The 18,905-nt window shown below is 39.7% G+C and overlaps 2 protein-coding genes across 2 annotated transcripts; one reads left to right on the top strand and one right to left on the bottom strand.

Annotated features, from left to right (window-relative positions):
• Positions 1-97: 97 nt before the first annotated feature.
• Positions 98-14,326, top strand: LOC134743056 (calcium homeostasis endoplasmic reticulum protein). Its single transcript, XM_063676336.1, has 14 exons — positions 98-373; positions 451-621; positions 722-1,008; positions 1,563-1,725; positions 2,817-2,964; positions 3,512-3,588; positions 3,761-3,959; positions 4,031-4,583; positions 8,549-8,682; positions 9,051-9,218; positions 10,813-10,913; positions 11,548-11,707; positions 13,079-13,251; positions 14,116-14,326. The coding sequence occupies exons 1-14, from the start codon at positions 349-351 to the stop codon at positions 14,217-14,219; spliced, it is 2,463 nt and encodes an 820-aa protein (XP_063532406.1). The 5' UTR covers positions 98-348; the 3' UTR covers positions 14,220-14,326.
• Positions 14,327-16,438: 2,112 nt separating this feature from the next.
• LOC134743055 (protein misato) lies at positions 16,439-18,861 on the bottom strand. Its single transcript, XM_063676334.1, has 2 exons — positions 18,274-18,861; positions 16,439-17,633 (listed from the first exon to the last, which is right to left on the bottom strand). Exons 1-2 carry the CDS (start codon positions 18,748-18,750, stop codon positions 16,473-16,475), a joined length of 1,638 nt encoding a protein of 545 aa, XP_063532404.1. The 5' UTR covers positions 18,751-18,861; the 3' UTR covers positions 16,439-16,472.
• Positions 18,862-18,905: the final 44 nt, after the last annotated feature.

The raw sequence follows: 18,905 nt of genomic DNA, 5'->3' as shown, positions 1-18,905 counted from the left end.
GTAACGCTGTTTTAATGATTACTTGAATAGCTTAAAATGTTACGAGTGAATGAACTGAATGATTTGAGCGATAAAAAATTGAATGAATGAATGAAAATTATATTTAATTAGAACATGGCTGACATTGCGGTACGTCGAACGTTCGTAGTTTTTTCTTGAATATTTCATTATTTTTAGAGACGTATCCGCGTAAATGAACTTGTGTAAATAACCACTGTAGTTTGAATGAAAGGACATATGAAGTGAAGTTCACTGTGCTCATTATTGTGTTAAAATGACTGTGGGAATGTTAGGACGCCGCGACCTCCATATCTTCTGAGCCCCTAACCTCAATATAACGTAGCTACAATGGAACTACCGCAGCCACCTCAAGGTTTGTACAAAAACCTCCCTTTAATATGTTTGTACACTTTCTTGTGTCAGTATTAATGCACGTCGTCATGTTTTTAGATCAAGATCTGCGCAACATAATAGACAAACTGGCGCAGTTTGTCGCAAGAAATGGACCCGAATTCGAGAAGATGACAAAAAACAAACAGAAAAACAACCCAAAGTTCAGTTTCCTGTACGGCGGCGAATACTTCAACTACTATCAATACAAAGTGACGACCGAGCAAGCAAGTAAGCATAACCAAGTGTGGATGGAAGAATTTAAATATGCGCTATCGCGCGGTATCGCTGCTTGGTATAACCGACTCAAGTGCCTCCCCGCTGTTTATAGTTCTAAAGCAATCTGCCGGGGGCCAGACGGCCGCTCCCGCCGGGGCCTTTATGGCTCAGAACAGGCAATATGTACTGCCCCAACAGGGCGGTGCCACGGCCGCGCAGCTGGGTCTCGCGGCATCCATGGCGGCGGCGCCGGCGCTGCAGCAGTGGCTGGCGGCCAACGCCGCGACCGCACCCGCGCACCCCGCGCCGCGCCCCGACACCGACGCTCTTGTGCAGCAGATCAACATGCTCAAAGAGCAGATCACTCAGTCTGAGAGTAATCTCAATGCCCAGCATAAGGTGGGATGTCATACTATTTTTTTACCCTTACCTGTATCTTATGTCTAATTTGTTTTCTGTACCTACAATTGAGGATGTTTTTTGTATAGCACTGACAAGGGTTTTTGTTATCAGTCTTCTGTATTATTATATGAGAATTGTGTTATTTTTCTCTGTTATCAATTCAGATTCTAGACCAGAGAGTCTAAAAAACTCAAATCACATGCATAAGAAATTTAGGGAATTGGCTATGCCAGAATGCTTGTCTTTACTGATACATCTATTAGATGTTGTCAAAGAAAATTTAACAATATGATTTTTAGACTAAGATATAGTAAAAGTTACTGTTTACTTTTCTTTATAAAACATAATTGTTTTCCATACTGCTACCCCCCTTTCCTACATAGCCATGCTTAAATATGATTTTACACTGTACTTAAAATGGAATATTATTTTTACAGGCATCAATTTGAGGCTTTGTCCTCATAAAAGGATGTAGGCACATTGCTACAATAAGTTAATTTAAAATGTAAATTCATACTTTTCAATAAGTTAAAACGGATTAAAATTTTCAGGTGTTGATTCAGCAGCAACAAGCTAAAATAAATGAGCTGGTTAGCAAGGCTCAGGTGGAGACGATTCAGTCTCTAGCCAGTGAACACAACATTAGTCTGACAGAGCTAGACAGCATTCTGCAGCCAATTATTGATACTTGTACTAAAGATAGCATATCTGCTGGTGAGTTCACTTTTCTGAGATGTGATCAAATAGATAGTGATGGCCAAAGTGGCCAAATATATTGGAACTCATCCTTATTTGTATGGTAACAAAGGTGTGTTCCAATATACATATTTGACTATGTTGACTGTCACTATCTAATTGATGCTGACTGTACCTATACTTCAGTCCAAATTGAGATCTTACTTATGAGATATACAGTAATATTGAAAGTCAAAATGTACAGCATTGCATGTCAAAATGTCCTATCAACGTGTCCTATAAATAAAACTTTACTGTTTGTTTTGCCACTGTTTACTTAGGTTGTTTACCTTTTTTTTTGTTACATGTTTGTAAAACTGTATTATTGCCCTTGGGGCTTTAAAAAGGGTCAAAACCTATTCCTTAATTAAACTAGAACTAGTCGAATTAATGGGTTCCTGGTGGGAAACTGTTCAAATTAATGGGTTGAACAAAGCCTTAAGAGCGAACCTAGCCGCCACCATACAATCAAAATTACGCTCTCATTTTAAAACAACATTTTGAAATAACATGAAATTTGACATGAACATTCAAGTAGCTATGTCTTATTAGGGTTCCCTACCCAAAGGGTAAAAACGGGACCCTATTCCTATCGTGGCCCAAAATGGTCTCGCCGGAAGATCAGTGCTGACTTTCGGGTCAGTATTATGCTGAGGCGAGACCATTTTCGTGGTAAACTTTAACTCCTACCTATTTTATAAATGCTTATAGTTTTAGTTATACTTCTGTATGTAATTTTAGTTTTAAGTTTGTCACAAATAAAACATTTGATTCTTTATTGATTCTATTACTAAGACTCTGCTGTCTGTCTTTCTGTCCGTCTGTCTGTCACCAGGCTGTATCTCATGGACCGTGATTTTTCGAAATTGGAAACCGTGGAAATTTTCACAGGTGATGTATTACAAATACTAAAAAGTACGGAACCCTTGGTGGGCGATCAGCTCAGTTTTTTGTACTATAGTTTTCGTTGGTAGAAATTGTAATACAATGAAATCAGAGCAAGTAAAAGTCTTACGTACAAAGTCTACTTGCTTCTATGGATTTTTTCATGTTTGCTCCTTTGTTTGTAGGCAAGGGCTGGATATTGCAACATGCCACATCTCATGATGCGGGGAAAGTCATATCGCAGCACCTGTTGCGAAAAGTGACTCAGCCGGGGGCTGCGTTCACGCAGAAGCTCCACATCATTTACCTTGTCAATGATGTGCTGCACCATTGGTTAGTATACACTCTACTTCATATCTCTTACTGGGTATTTGTTCTCATTCTCATTTTGTCACTAATATTTCTGTCATCGTTTAACATCCTTAAACATTTCTGTTTGTTAATATTTTTAATTACATAAAAAGATTATTTTAAATACTTGTTTAGTTTTAATAAACCATTAGTGACTAGCTATTATGACACCAAAAATGTCCAGAGCATGTCTTTTGTCCCCGAATTATTAAAAATATGAAGTTATTCCTGATAATTTGAATTTGTTCTTAAATACTGCAAAAGTTTATATTACTTGTTAATCTCCTTATTGGTCACATGATTGATTAAACAAAAATAAACTTTTTTTTTAATGATATTTAATAATTCCTAAATTTGACAAGATTATCTTACCTAGAACTTCTATAACTGGTAGTCAATATGTGGTAGTGTCTTCATTTTAATTTTTTTGGGTCAGTTATAATTTATATTGGAAGCCATGACCGTTTCTGTTATTCCCCCTGTTGTCATTATAAATTCGGTGTCTATGATACTTTATTCCTAATTACAGTGCACGCAAAAACGCAGAAGATCTCAAGAAAAATTTGGAAAATGTGGTGGTACCAATGTTTTGCAATGCCAGTATAGGTAACATATTTATAATAATGCCCTCGAGATATAGGTCTCTTTTTGTTCGATTGTGTATTCTCATCTTGTATAAACGCATCTTTAGAGCATCACATGTGGTTTACGTCAGTCAAGGTAACTTGCTTAGAAACGCTGGCCCATAAGACATCGGTTTAATCATTTGCTGTTTCAGCGGTGACGGAGGAGCAGGAGGCTAAGTTAAATAAGTTGCTCCGGCTGTGGGAGTCCAAGTCTAACTATTTCGAGACAGCGGTCATTGAGAAGATGAAGAGCCCGACCAGCAGCTACCAGGAATACCAGAACAATCTGGTGGCGCAACACTCGGGCGCCATCGCCCATCTCTCGCAGCAAACCAAATCCACATTCGAAAAGTATGTACTCGTATTTTATTATAGTAAGCCTCTTGAAGCAATAGTTATTGACTAACCCCTTATGTTTCCAGTTACCAAACCCAACACCAAGCATTCGTGGCGCATTCATTGCAACAGATACAGCAACTTGAAATGCAAAAACACGCATTGGAATTACAACAGCAAAACAACCATGAACAAAACAATGATAACCAACAGAATAACATACAGAATAATTTCCAAAACAGTTTCAATGATCAAAGCTTCAACTCTTCGAATTATGATAAAAATTTCAACACGACAACTCGGCAGTTATATGGTAGTGAGAGTGGTGATAATTATGCTTCCAATAATAGCTTAAGTGGGAACGAGAACAGCTATGACAGTCAGATATTTGATCAGATGAAAAATCAGAATAATTCTGAAGCTGAGGATGTTGACTTATCAAATCTGCCAAATGTAAACTTCTCGCAGCCGCCTCCGGGCTTCCAGCCCGAGCCCCCGCTCGCATTCCAGAACGGTCTTCCAGATCTCACCAAGCCCCCGCCTGGCTTCCCGCCGTTCCCTGAAGTCAACAACGAAGAGTTGATGCCGTCTGTACCCTATTTTGAATTACCGGCCGGCTTAATGGTCCCACTCATTATGGTAAGTTATGATATAAAGATAGTAGGTATTTTGCGAAATTGTTATTAGAGCAAAATTATTAGAGAAAGACTTCTAAAAAGCTGAGAACCATCACGGCCTAATTTTAAGATCGTAAAATATGTGTAAGTTGACTTTTAAGTACTTATAGGTAGATGATCATTCGTCAATGAACAAAATTTTCTAGCTTATTTTAGCTTAGGAATTTAGAAATAATTTCTATTCCTTAGAAATAATTTCTTGTTAGAGTACTAATTTTGCTTTTAAAAATGTAAAGTTAATCCTTTTCTTACATTGCTTATTTATTAGGGTGGTCCTTATTTCTCGATTTCTGAAAAGTGAATGGGGCACCTCTTTAAATTGTTATTTAGCATGAGTTATTTCCACACAATTTTTTTTAATTTTTTTTATTTAGTTTTAGAGGTCGCTACCGAAGGTCAAAGTTTTAAAAAATGTAAAAAAATATAACAATTTTATGAATCGAGCCAACTATTTATTCGTGCGTTTTTGTTATAAAATTTTGACTTGTTAAATGAAATCAAGTGCCGTTGCCTACTAGCGATGCACTGACGCGTCCTCCACCCCCCTCTCACACCCCCGCGATGCGACCGCGTGGGACGATCTTCAGTCCATTTTCGTTATTGTGAGAGTCTGCACGTAATCCTCAAGCGTATCGTTGTGAAGTATTGTAATGGCGTCTACAAGCAGTGGAATACGCGTCTCAACGCGAAATACAACTAACATCTGGCTTATAGGCCAGTTAACACCAAGTTTGAAGCAAACAAAATTGCCGTCAATACGTGAAGTGCTAAGTTTGTTTTTTCACTTTAAAACCGATGAAAAAAAAACTATAAGAGAGTCTGCGACGGCGACCGCCCATTCCGTCTTGACCATATGGGAAAAAGCTGCAATACCAACAAGATTAAAGAAACATGTAATAGCCAAAATTGAATACCACTTTAAAGAGTGGCAGAAACTTAAAAAAAATAAAGAAAATGCTTCAAAACGCTCCGCTGTAACAGAAAAAAAAGAACAAGAATGGCTAAACCAAATAGAACAATTATTCGACATTGCGCACGCGAAAGCCTTAGATATGATGACTATCGAAGAAGATAAACAATTCTTACTGCAACAACGCGTTAATCGGGCAGGCATTATGACTACAGTGGACAAAAAAAGTTTACAGAAAGAGGCTCAAAATTTAAAGAAAGAAGCAAACCTACAAAAACGCCGCAAACGCGAAGAACAAAAAATTCATGCTCTGCGAGGAATACATAACTTTTCATCTACATCTAGCAGTGAAAATCCCACGCCAACACCTGACATGAACGACGAAGCAGGGCCCTCAACACTTCCAACACCGCCACCACAAAAGCGAGGAAGAAAGCTTTTGATTGATCCCCACGTAGCGGCGAGTCTTGATGCCGCTAAATTAACTGACAGGAAAGCCACTATCGTCTTAGCATCTGTTTTAAAAAAAACTTGTACAGAACCTCAAAAGTTCAACATTAATCGTTCTTCGATTCGCCGGCAGCGGATAAAGCATCGTAAAGTCATAGCAGAGTGTCTAAAAAAAGAATTTAAGCCCGATTTGCCCTTAACAATACACTGGGATGGTAAACTTATTGAAGATATAACAGGACATGAAACGGTGGATCGCTTACCAATATTAGTGTCTGGGCATGGAGTAGATCAGCTGTTGGCAGTTCCTAAACTTGAACGCGGAACCGGTGAAGCATGTGCCTCTGCTGTTCATGAAACAGTACAGACATGGGGATTAAGTGACAAAGTTAAATGCTTATGCTTTGACACAACGGCAGTTAACACTGGACTGCGAAACGGATGCTGCGTTATTTTAGAACAAAAAATGGAGAAAGATATGCTTTGGCTCGCCTGTCGCCATCACATAATGGAAATTATGTTAGAAGCCATCGCAAATCAAGCCCTTGGTCCATCTAGTGGCCCAGAAGTTTTGTTATTTAAAAGGTTCAAAAAGAATTGGACCCATATTAATCCTAAGGATTACAAGAATGTTATTTCTGATCCCGAGTCTGCCAAATATGTTGAAAATATCTCTTCAGGAATGATTTCTTTCGCACAGGATCAATTGCGTGAATACCAACCGCGTGATGATTACAGAGAGCTATTAAATCTCACAATCATTTATTTGGGAGGTATTCCCGACAGTGGAGTCGCATTCAGAATGCCTGCAGGCCTTCACCGTGCTCGTTGGATGGCAAAAGCGATGTACTGCTTCAAATTATTTATGTTTCGGCATCAATTTAAAATGACCAAAAGAGAAGAAAAAGCAGTAAAAGATATTTGTACTTTTACTGCCGTCATATACGTGAAGTATTGGTTCGAAGCACCTGCTGGGCAATGTGCACCACGAAATGATTTGAACCTGCTGAAAGACCTCATAACATTTAAAAATATTAATCTGGCGATGGCCAACGTTGCTTTGAAAAAGGTTTTAGGTCATTTATGGTACCTAAGTGAAGAACTTGTTTCATTTGCATTTTTCGACGACAAGCTTCCGATTGAAGTAAAGAAAAAAATGGTGATGGCACTAAAAAATGAAGGGCTGGAGTATTGTCCCAAAAGAATAAGCCTAGACGCCAAACATATCATGGAAAAAGATATTGAAGACTTTGTGACAAGTAACTCTTTAAGGTTCTTCCAAATACTTGGCATTTCATCACGGTTTTTTAACAAAGATGTTGAAAATTGGGAAGGTGACGAAGACTTTAAAGCGGCAAAAAAAATAGTACAATCCATGCGGGTGGTAAATGACATCGCAGAACGCGGAGTGGCATTGATGGAGGAATACAATAAGCTATTAACAACTAATGAAGACCAAAAACAGTATTTGCTTTTAGTAGTAAAACAATTCCGAAAAAAGTACCCCAACGCCCAGAAATACACCCTTTTATCGTAATTTGTTATTTATGTTGTTGTTGTGTTATGGATACCTGATTGTGTAGTTGATTCAGATGTCCATTTTAGAGATTATAACTGCAATCTTTAACACTTCAGAGTTTTTTTTACAATAAATCTGATTTTGCATGTAATACGTTTGTTTAATTTTATTTCACAAAGTTCAAGCTGCGGTAGCGACCTCTAATTATTGTCCAAAAATTATGAAAAAAATACTCTTACCTATTTTAATGTTAAATAATCAAAAGAAATGGTGCCCCGTTAAAAAATCGAAAAAAAATTTTTTTTTGCCATATAAGGACCATCCTATTATTTATGGAATCAAATTTTTGAAACAGACAAGAAAAGAATTAGAATCTATACTGTAGAAAACCATAGTGCTGGTATGCTGTAGATATCGTTCCTGCAAGATACTTAATAAAATAACAAAATTATCTTTGTGAAACTTATAGCTATTTATTTGAAATTATTTTCCGTCTTGTTTCACGAACCCACTTTTAATCATAATATTCATAATTTAAACTGAAAAGGGGGTTAATCGCGTGCAGTACTGCTGTCGCTGCTTAGGGCCACCCCACACTAGCGTCTTTTGAGCGTCGGCGTCTATTAGTCAGCGCTATGAAAAAAGGCGTCGCTGCTCAGGTGCTCCAACGTTGCGTCGAGCAGTAGCCATAGAGTTGACTAGACGCCGACGCTCGGGAGACGCTAGTGTGGGATCTCTCCTCATTTTGCGCACGCCAAATAATTAAAGTAAGTGCACGCGATTTAGTTCCGTTTCTATCACTATACACCTTATAAAACAAAGTCCCCGCCGCGTCTTTACTTTCGCGATGAACTCAAAAACGACTGAACAGAATTTCATGCTGTTTTCACCTATCAATAGGGTGATTCTTGAGGAAGGTTTAGGTTAGGTGTATAATTTGTTAACCAGTGTGAAGCCGGGTGGGTCTCTAGTTTAAATTATGAGTGAAAATCGTGTTAATTTAAATCAGTATAGACTTTAATCTTCGTGAACATCCTACTACCTACAGCTAGAGGAAGACCAGTACCGGCCGCTGGACCCCGCCACCATCCGCCTGCCGCCACCCGCGCCGCCCAACGACCGCCTGCTGGCCGCCGTCGACGCCTTCTACGCCTCGCCCAACCACGAGCGGCCCCGAGACAAGTCAGTCTTACCACCACATGATACGATTAGTTTCCGAGATAGATAGAATGTTAGATAAAATGTGGTTTTCCATCAGAGTATAAGGTCCCTTTTATAAAAAGCCACATTTCAGAAGCTTACGATACCATTGGAGGTCAAAATTAGTCCAAATCGCCCACCGCGAACATCTAATTTCAAGTCTGCCTCTATCGCTCCAATATATATGCTACTTAGGTTTCACTTCCCTATGCCGCTCAACAATGTGTTTTTATTACTCCTTATCAAATATTGTATCAGTTTACATTATTTCCGCTAGTTATATTCATTTTGCTATAATCAGGTCATTATCACGTATAACACGTATACTTATAAACTTTTTGTTTTTTTAGTGAGGGCTGGGAGAAGCTAGGTCTTTATGAATATTACAAAGCGAAGAACGCAGCAAGAAAAAAGAAAGAGGAAGACATTGCTCAGGGTAACCGACAGAAGTCAAGAACTCCATCACCCATACCAAAGGATCTGCAAAAACAACCCTCACCGCCCGGTAGAAGATACAGGTACATATAACAAGGCTGTTTAAACTATGAACCGGTCCAGGCCGGTCTTTGGGCACATAAGAATTTGAGGCCCTTTTGGAAAGTAAAGAAAGCTAATTAAACTAACATTTTTCTACTATGGTCTTCTATTTTTTTATGCGTAATCAAATATAATGTTACTGTGTGTCCTTCGGGGCCCCCTGAGGATGGGCCCCGTGTGCCCTTATGGTAAAGACGGTAACATATGTGACATTTTCAAACAAAAGGTACCACATTGTCGCTTGTCAATAAATATAGTTGATTTCAAATTGAAGCTGTATGGAAATTGCGCCTTATTGACAACCGACAATAAGTACTCTATTGATTGAAAAGGGCACATATTATGCTGTAGCAAATTAATAATTGATTTCCCGTGGAGGCGTTATCGCGTCAGCATTAAGGTTACCTCTAAGCACGTTCGGCGGGGCGTGCAGCGTGGCGTCGGGCTCACAAGTGATGGGAGCAGCGGGCACTAAGGCCGATCTTATATGTTTGCATGCACGGCGCACGCTGCACGCCCAACTCGATCATCCACTCAGTTTACACCCTAAGTGACACGGACGCAATAGCGCACACGCAATTTCAAATGTGTGAAAAGTCAAAAATCCCTGGGAGGTTTTTAAGTTGTCCATTTTTTGGACTCTAGGAGTTAAATCTACTGGCTCCTGGCCGCGATTCCCTCCGCGTTATGGCTCCTCTACACGATGGCCCAGCGCTGGGCCAGCGAGATGGCCATGCGATGGTTGAAACGCAACTACACGATGGCGACATTCAGTTGTGATTTATTCGTTTTCCAAGATGGACGTGGAAGTATAAGCCGCTGCAGCAATCTGTGGCATTTTCTATAAAAAGGGACCTTATTGTCGATGGCGCTAACGCCATTTATATACGATGCTCCGATATAAATACAATGCCGCGCGACTTTTCATAGAAAATGCCCCATTTATGTATACGCCACGTACCAACATTTTCTTAATGTGCACAATAATAAACTAATTAAAAAGAAATGGCGTAGAAGATGGTGGATGGTATCTAGTCATCGCAATATTCGCAATAGAACTAAGTACCTAAGTCAATTTAAATTTGTGCAAAAACTCTTCAAAGCTTTAAAACCCTACTGAAAAATCATTACTTGTCTTGTATATATATTTAGATATGTATCTTATATTTATTTATGCTACTATTGGTATGTATTGTTATATTTATTTATTTAAATTGTGAATGTACTGTCTGCGTAATTTTCCTATTCCTCTACCTAATTAACTTCATTACTTCATGATGAGCACGAACGTCCACACTCAACCGCGTTCGAGCACGCAATGTGGAATGTGTAGAATCTACACTGTAGATGCTTACTGCCATCGTTGGCCCACACTACCTTTGATGTGGAGACGAAAAACCGACCCGCGGCCATCCCATCGCCATCCCGCCGTGTCATCCGACACCACTACCCTCTCTACACGCTGGCCCATCTTAGTGGGCCAGTATGATGGCCCATCGTGTAGAGGAGCCATTACATTATTTATTTCACCATGTCACCTCTTAAAACTATGTAATTAATTTTTTACTTCAACAGGTCAAAGAGTAGAACGCCAGAGAAACCATCGCCAATGAAGTCAAAATCGCGGTCACCTTCGCCGAGACGGCGCTCCACAGCGTGGAGAAGAGAACGAGACAGTAAATATCTTACACTTTTAACCTCTACTCCATTTCATAGTTTAATACCTGGGTATATCTAGTACATATCTACCAAACGTCCCTTCGGCGCTCCGTAATCCACGAGCCAGCGTCTCTAGTAGAATAGAATAGTTTTTATTCGTAAACACACAGACAATTAGTGAAAATAAAGTGTCACGAAATGGCCCCATCTCAGCATGCTGCTGGCGACTTCCAGCGCTGATCTTCCGATGAGACCATCAAGTTAGAATCACGGAAGGTAACAGACAAAAAGAAAGAAATATAAAATATGGCGAATTGGCGAAAAATAAATTACACAATCTCTCTAGTGGATCAGGGGTCTCCACGGAACGATGCAGTGCCCTCCTACGGACACAGGTCTGGTGACACGGACCATTTGGACAGCGTCCCAACCGCGCCCGGTTTAAGTGTACAGTATATCTAAATATATAGAGCATTTCCCCCATATATTCAATTCAAAACAGTTTTCTCCCTCACAGGTTACTCCCATACTTGGTTAAGGAAACTAAAACTTACTGTGTCAGGGGTTCAGATTTTATTCGTCTATGACATGACTCTATGTGATACTCTAATACCTATGTTGTTTGAATTTATAATGGCGTGTTTTGTTTAGGTCGTAGAAGGTCGCGGTCCCGTTCGCGATCCCGGTCGCGCAGTCGCTCGCGGTCGCGGTCGCGCTCGCGCTCGCGCTCGCGAGACCGCCGCGAGCACCGCGAGTCGCCGCGCACGCGCCGCGTCGAGCGGAGTCGGTCGCCGACGCCGCCTAGCTTCCTGTGAGTAACACACTTATACCCCGTCGATGAATAATAGTAGATGGTACACCAAGGGGATAAAGCACTGTTTTATGTCACGGGCGCGACATTGAATCCTGAACGTAACGAAGGACTCCCAGCTTTACTCCCGAGCGCAGCGAATTAAGACTGAGTCCTGAGTGCAGTGAGGGATTCAAGCACCCAAGACAAAAACAGTTTTATTCCCGAGGTATATACTCTACTTTTCTCACCTTAGGCGAGACAATAAAAAACAAGCTTACAGCAACTTGTTTCTACCGGCGTGGCCTACTTGATTTAACAAATGAAGATCGTGCGAATCTAGTAGGCCGCGGCTTCGGTGTTCGAAAATCGAGTTGGCCACGACCGCTAATTACCTGGCCGCTGTGCAACACATTTTGCTTAACGAAATTAGACTTTATCGTCATAGCAATAAGGATTATGAAAAGTTAAAATTACGTTATTGACCGGCGGGTTATAATGAAATTCCATACCACATTATAACCCGGCTAAGGCCAAGGGATATAATGTCTTGCTTTCGGGGAGGTTTATATGATATTTGATATATAATCCGGCTTTGTCGAGCATGTGGTGTGAAAAATTATTAAAATGCTCCTCCTGCTAGCCAATGCGCTCGACACTGGCAGTGTTTTTCTTTTCTGGCCATTGGCTAATTAATGCCTTCATTAATTAGCGTCGAAAACGGAATAATAGACTTGACGAGCAGAGAGTCAAAATATAGGTGGAAGGTAAAACCACTGAGACGAAAGTGTGTTTACGCGCGACAAGCACTCATTCACAACTCTAGGGCGAGCGACTAATGGCACAAACTTGGTAAGATCTATTATCACATACCTATAGTCGTGCGAAACAGACTTGTTATCAAGTCACAGTTTTGTCTTACGCGAGCCTACCTCTGAACTATATGGTAAGTATGGAAACAGAAATTCACGGCTTCATAGTAGTTGCCCCGGTATTGGTATTTGAGTAAAACTCGCGTAGTTCATTCTCTAGCGATGATGTAAACCAATCGGTGTATGTGGCGGCGGACGATCGTAAAGTTCCTGTGTAACGTTTTGACGGTAGTAAATTTTCGAGCAACACCGGCTTCCGACACGTCGGAAGGGAGGAACCCAAGCGATATCTTACCGTACAAATCATTCAGCCATCTTTTGCGGGGAGAAACGTGCACACAGATATAGACTATACATAGGAGGTTCGTTAGGTTGCTTCAGATGCTCGAAGGGCAAAGTCCAGTCCAGAAATGGGAGCCAAGGATTTTCACGATTTGCTTGGGAATTTCATGATCCGCCTGATTTTCCGATCTGCCGCCGACATATGTTACATTAAGTATGTTTGTTGTACGCTCTGCAGGGGATCCGGTGCAACGTTCGTCGCATCATCGAGCGGGCTGGACGCGAGCAACAAGGGCCACCAGCTGCTGCAGAAGATGGGCTGGAGCGCGGGCGGGCTCGGCGCCGCCGGGCAGGGCATCGCGGAGCCCATCAGCGGCGGCCACGTGCGGGACAAGCAGGACCAGTACAAAGGTGGCCTGACTATTGTTATGGGATAAGGCCCAACAACGTAGCAACATGACATTGTTGACTGCCGAGATCTGGTCACTATCCCTACTAATATTACAAATTAAAAAAATATATTATCAGGCAACTAAGGCCCATAGATACATACCTTACAAACTAACATACATACATACTAATATAATAAATGCGAAGGTCTGTCTGTCGTGTGTGTTACCTCTTCACACTTAAACCGCTGAACCGATTTAGTTGAAATTTGGCATAGAGATAGTTTGAGTCCCCGAGAGGGACATAGGATAGGAGTTTTTATCCCGAAAATCATCCCTTAAGCCACCCCCTTAATTGAGAGATTTAATGAATTGCCTGATAACTGATGTCAAGCAATTAAGCTTATGCTCAAATTGAATAATTGCTATCACACTTCATTCAGGCGCTAAACTTACTCTAGCTGCTGTTACTGATTCCACGCAGACGAACTCGCGGGCTAAAGCTAGTACATAATAATAATAAAAGTAAAAAATAATAATAGCGAATGTAACTGTGTGTGTTACATCTTTACGCTTTTTTAGTTCGCCTTTGTACACATTTACTGCATTCTCTCTGTGTTATATACTTGTTTTGTGCAATAGTGTTTACTACTACTACTAAACTTCTGAACCGATTTAGATGAAATTTGTTATGGAGATGATTTGAGGCCCGGGGAAGAACATAAGGATAGATTTTATCGATCAACATCATCATTTCACGCAAACGAAGTCGCGTTTAATATAAACGCGAACACAAATAAGACGTTTGTATCTTTAAATGTTAAAATAAATAAGTTTTGTGTATAAGTTTCCTTTTATGAGTACTGATTTATATTTTCTTTTTCAGGTGTTGGTGTTAATTTAAATGATCCATATGAAAACTTCAGAAAGAACAAAGGTGCAGCATTTATCACAAGAATGAAAGAAAGAGCACTGGAGCGCTCTTCATGATCAGTGTAGGCTCGAGTAGATGTATATTATGTGAACAATGAAATTGTGTGGTTGGGATATGATTTATTTTATCTAAATCATCTTTAAAATAAATTTTATGAATTTTATTTTGTTGTCTGATTATTTAAAAGGCGTATTAATCTTTGGTAAGGGAAGGGAGTCTCACTCTCTCATTAACCTTTTGGACGTCAATGACGGATATATCGGTAGCGCAGGTCCAACGACAGCAACACCATTGATCCGTCATAGACCATAGAGACACATAGAGCTACGTGCATTCGCATAAAGTTCAATTTCAATTTTGACACTTCGGTGGCGTGGCATCCGAGTTTTCGTTTGACTCGGCGTCGAGAAGGTTAGGCAAAATGTGAGACGCAATACACATGACCAAGATATTGGGCCGGTGGAATACCATCCTAAGGAAAACAAATTACAATTAAATGTACATATATTTTAAAGCAACTCCCTTCCCTTAACAAAGATTAACAGTATGAGAAGTTTTAAGACAAATTCCTCCTTTAATTGGTCAGCTAAATTAGATGGCGTCGCAGCACACGGGAGTAACTGGTTCATGTAACTTGAGTATGTTTGCGCATTTAGCTGGCGCCATGGGCATGTGACAAAATGACCCAACACAGTAGTTGTGTGCCTTGTTATAATATAGGTATAACTGCCATTTGGGAGTATCAACTCTAAATGCCAAGGACTAGAGGGTTTCTGGTAGTGAAAATATTAAGTTCTGAACTTTCAAACGTTCATAGGCTATATATATATATATATAGGTGTCTGCTCCCTAACGGCATTATTACGTCAGCGACGTCATTATGAAGCCATAATTACGTCATTATGACGTCGCTGACGTCACTTTGCTACCTGGGCTGTACCTAGTCGGCTCATAAGTTCTGTCACTGGCCTTTAAAATTTAAATTTGGAACTCCTAAAACAAAAACCGTTCTGCATTTGAATTTCGAATCTTTATTAAATATTTGAGTAGTATAATTTTGCAATTTCCTGTTTTCTTCAACATGGAGTGGACGCTTAAAGATAGCCGTACCGCAATAATTGCACTATATCGTTGTGGTCACTCGCCGACTAAAATTTTTAAGCTACTTGAAAATTTAATATTCTCTCTAAGATTTGTGTATCGTACCATAGAAAGATACAGTGAGGTCTCTAGTTTAAATGACAAGAAAAGAAGCGGTCGTCCGCGTACAGCTAGGACTCCAGCGGTTGTACAAGCAATTAGGGCACGCATTGCCAGAAATCCCGCTAGGAAACAAAAAGTTAGGGCCCTCCAGATGGGTTTGAGCAAAAACACGGTGAAAAGAGTGCTTAATCAAGACCTGAGACTTCGTGCTTATAAATGAAAAACTGGCCATCTTCTCAATGGTCGGCTTAAAGCTTTAAGGCTTAAAAGATCTAAAGCTTTATTGAAGAAGTACGCTAAAAATAAGCACCGTTGTATACTGTTTTCGGACGAGAAAATTTTTGACATAGAAGAAAACTGTAATAAACAAAATGATAGAGTGTACGCTCGCAATAGTAAAGAAGCGTCTAATAGCATTCCCCGTATTCAAAGAGGTCATCACCCTTCATCTGTGATGGTTTGGCTGGGAGTTTCTTATGCGGGCGTCACTAGTATGCATTTTTGTGAGAAAGGAGTAAAAACTAGTGCCAAAGTGTACCAAGACACGGTGTTGACTAATATTGTGAAACCACTATCCCATACGATGTTTCTAAACCAGCATTGGGTTTTCCAGCAGGACTCTGCTCCAGCCCATAAGGCAAAGTCTACACAAGCCTGGCTCGCCTCCAATAAAATCGACTTTATACGGCATGAAGATTGGCCCTCCTCTAGCCCAGATCTTAATCCTTTAGACTATAAAATATGGCAGTATTTAGAGGAAAAGGTGTGCTCAAAACCTCATGCAAATCTAGACTCGCTGAAAAAATCTCTTGCTACGGCAGTGGCCAATATCGACATGAAAGTGGTGCGTGAATCCATTGACGACTGGCCACGAAGACTTCAAGCCTGTGTAGATAATTATGGCGGTCATTTTGAATAAATGTTATACATTTAGATTCTCTAGTTTATAAGCTTTCAAACGCTGTACAAATTATACGGAATAAACTTAAACTTTTGATTTTATTTGATACTATGTATATGACAGAACTTATGAGCCGACTAGGTAGTATAAAAAATAAAATAAAACTTAGTGAATTAGTTTATTAACAAGACTTACATTACTTCAATTAAAGTTCAAAATTATCTTCATAGTTATCTTTAAATTCAGCAAGCCTATCCAAGGTCTCCTGATACTCAGAGGCTTCCAAGCCTTCCTCTCCAAACTTGTGTAATTTTGCGAATTTTACCCTGCTCACCTCTCTGTGTAGCTTTTCAAGCATATCTGTTAGGAAGTTGCCATTGTGGTATCCCGCTATCACCGGACAACTTTGGATCCTGTCTTCACTAACTCCATTTGTGACCAAACCATTTTTGTTTAAATTCTTTGAAAAAATCCTTGGATAAGGACTTTTCAGCTCTAAAGGATTATCACATACTGTAACATTAGTAGCGGATAGGAAGTTGTTCGCTTGGAAGTATAACTCCATCATTTCTTGGACATCCCTACACCTGTAAGCTGGTAAATTCATCTGCTCTTTAGCATTCTGTAAAGGAGCTTTTAGATAAGTCTCTGGTATACCTCTCACTGTAATGAGTTGGAACATCTTATCTGTTGCAATCTTACAACTGGGCGTTATAGGTGTGTAGATAGGTTCTGTTGTCCTATTCAAATAGTCAATAAGATACTCTGACTCATTCATTGTAAATGGTATGCCCATAGATGCTGCGGCCATTTTTCTTCCATAGCCAGTCATATCTGCACACATATCTGACAAGGTGTAAACATTGCTTTTGTTTCTGTATTTTTGGCTCAGTGTGTCCAAGGCGGAGGCCAGCAATGCTGATGAGTGGTAGTAATTTTTTGGATTGTAAGTAGTATGTTCAAAAAGCCTAGGACTACCTGGCTTTCTCCAGCCTTTCTCTCCTGTACACAGTGGAACAAATAAACTTGAATGCTGAGATAATCCCTCAATGGCAAAAAGTATATTGACAATTCTTATTGAATCTTTTAGGTTTGAAACATCCCTTTCTTCTTGAGTCTGTGGAGAGTTGTCTGGATAATGAGAAGCTATAATAGGGTGGCAGAGTATGGGTTTGGTATAATCATCCACCATATCTTCAATGCATGCTAAAGCGAGGCCTGAGAACCCATCAGTGCAGTCAAAGTTTATTTGGAAACCCTGTATACTATCACATTCTTCAACATATTTTCTGATATTATCACTGAAGTCTTCGCCAAATTTGGATTTCCACACTGGTCGTCCAAGATGAAACAAATCAAATGGTGCCTGGAATTATAAAAATAGTTAGACCAAGAAAAGTCTGCAACGATTATAATAGCATATGCAGTGGAAGTGTTATTTATATGTCATCATTTCATAGAAGTATGATGTTTAAAATAACACTTGCACAACATGTGCTATCTTAATTGTTGCAGACTTATCTTTGTCTAACTTTAGCCTACTGGAACTAGAATTTTGTAAAACTTTTCAGACAGGATGTGTTTCTAAAATAAGACACAAAATCAGTACAAAATTAAATGACATGCTCAATTAACACACTTTGTGGTTTACTGCGATGCACAACTGCATCACTTTTTTTTTAAATATTGGAAAAAAAAGGCTAATAGTGTTACTCATAACAAACCATGAAGCAGCTATAATAATGGATCTACTCAACTTTTTTATATATATAGGAGGCAAAAAAGTACACAAATCACCTGATGGTAACCAATTACCGTTGCTCATGAACACCCACAACAACAGAGGGATTGTAAGCGCGTTGCCGGCCTTTAAGATAAGAGTACTCTTTTCTTAAAGGTTAGAAAGAACTTTTTGGATATTGTATAGTAAAATGAGAAATTGGTAAATACCTAATTTCAAATATATAGCTGGAACAAGAAAATGGCAGAAACAAACAAAAACTTACCTTATCATCTCCATGGCTGTATTCTTTGACAATGTTAACAGTGCGAGGATGGAATCGTGGATACAAAAAGTCAGTCCAAGTGTTTACACTCTCTTCCAATCTGTATTGTTTTGATCCGGCAACAGAGGGCCCGGCAGAATCAATGTCCTCTAAGAATTCATTCTTTGGCGCGACCGGTTCCTCAATTTTTTCAATACTTTCCCAAGTAATATCCTCAACATTTTCAAATTCATCAGGCAATCCACCACTTGCAGGCAATGTTTTTAAAGAGCCCTTTAAATCGCATAAAAGTAACCTAGGAGTGTATGTGATCTCTCCCGTAGCGGTTTGTCCCTCTCGATACAAAATATCATGATTGCATTCGGTTTTGCTAGCACCGCTGTAGTCGAAACCAAGTTCTTGTATGTTCCAAAAATGAGATCCAATGTAATTTGAATAGTGCCCAAATTGTATCGTAAGTATTTCACGTTTTGACATGACGATGACAATGAATACAAGTTTTTAAATTAATACATTTGAATTAAAAGGCAAAGCAAGCGAACTACGACGCACCGAGGAATGCCCCGAGATTGCCGAGGAATAGGAATAGGATCAACAAAACGTGAGTTTGACGTTGACGTTTGATTTGACAT

This window comes from Cydia strobilella, chromosome 7, assembly GCF_947568885.1.
Source record: "Cydia strobilella chromosome 7, ilCydStro3.1, whole genome shotgun sequence".
Lineage (NCBI taxonomy): Eukaryota > Metazoa > Arthropoda > Insecta > Lepidoptera > Tortricidae > Cydia > Cydia strobilella.
The sequence above is the reverse complement of the archived record's forward strand: the minus strand, read 5'-3'. Positions and strand labels throughout refer to the sequence as shown.

Excerpts from the sequence above, each read along its gene's own strand:
- LOC134743056 (XM_063676336.1), top strand. The coding sequence starts at position 349 with ATGGAACTACCGCAGCCACCTCAAG. Across the intron at positions 10,914-11,547 it reads GTGGAGAAGAGAACGAGACA|GTCGTAGAAGGTCGCGGTCC; the intron begins GTAAATATCTTA and ends TGTTTTGTTTAG. Across the intron at positions 13,252-14,115 it reads CAAGCAGGACCAGTACAAAG|GTGTTGGTGTTAATTTAAAT; the intron begins GTGGCCTGACTA and ends TTTCTTTTTCAG.
- LOC134743055 (XM_063676334.1), bottom strand. The coding sequence starts at position 18,750 with ATGTCAAAACGTGAAATACTTACGATACAATTTGGGCACTATTCAAAT. Across the intron at positions 17,634-18,273 it reads ACAGCCATGGAGATGATAAG|GCACCATTTGATTTGTTTCA; the intron begins GTAAGTTTTTGT and ends TTATAATTCCAG.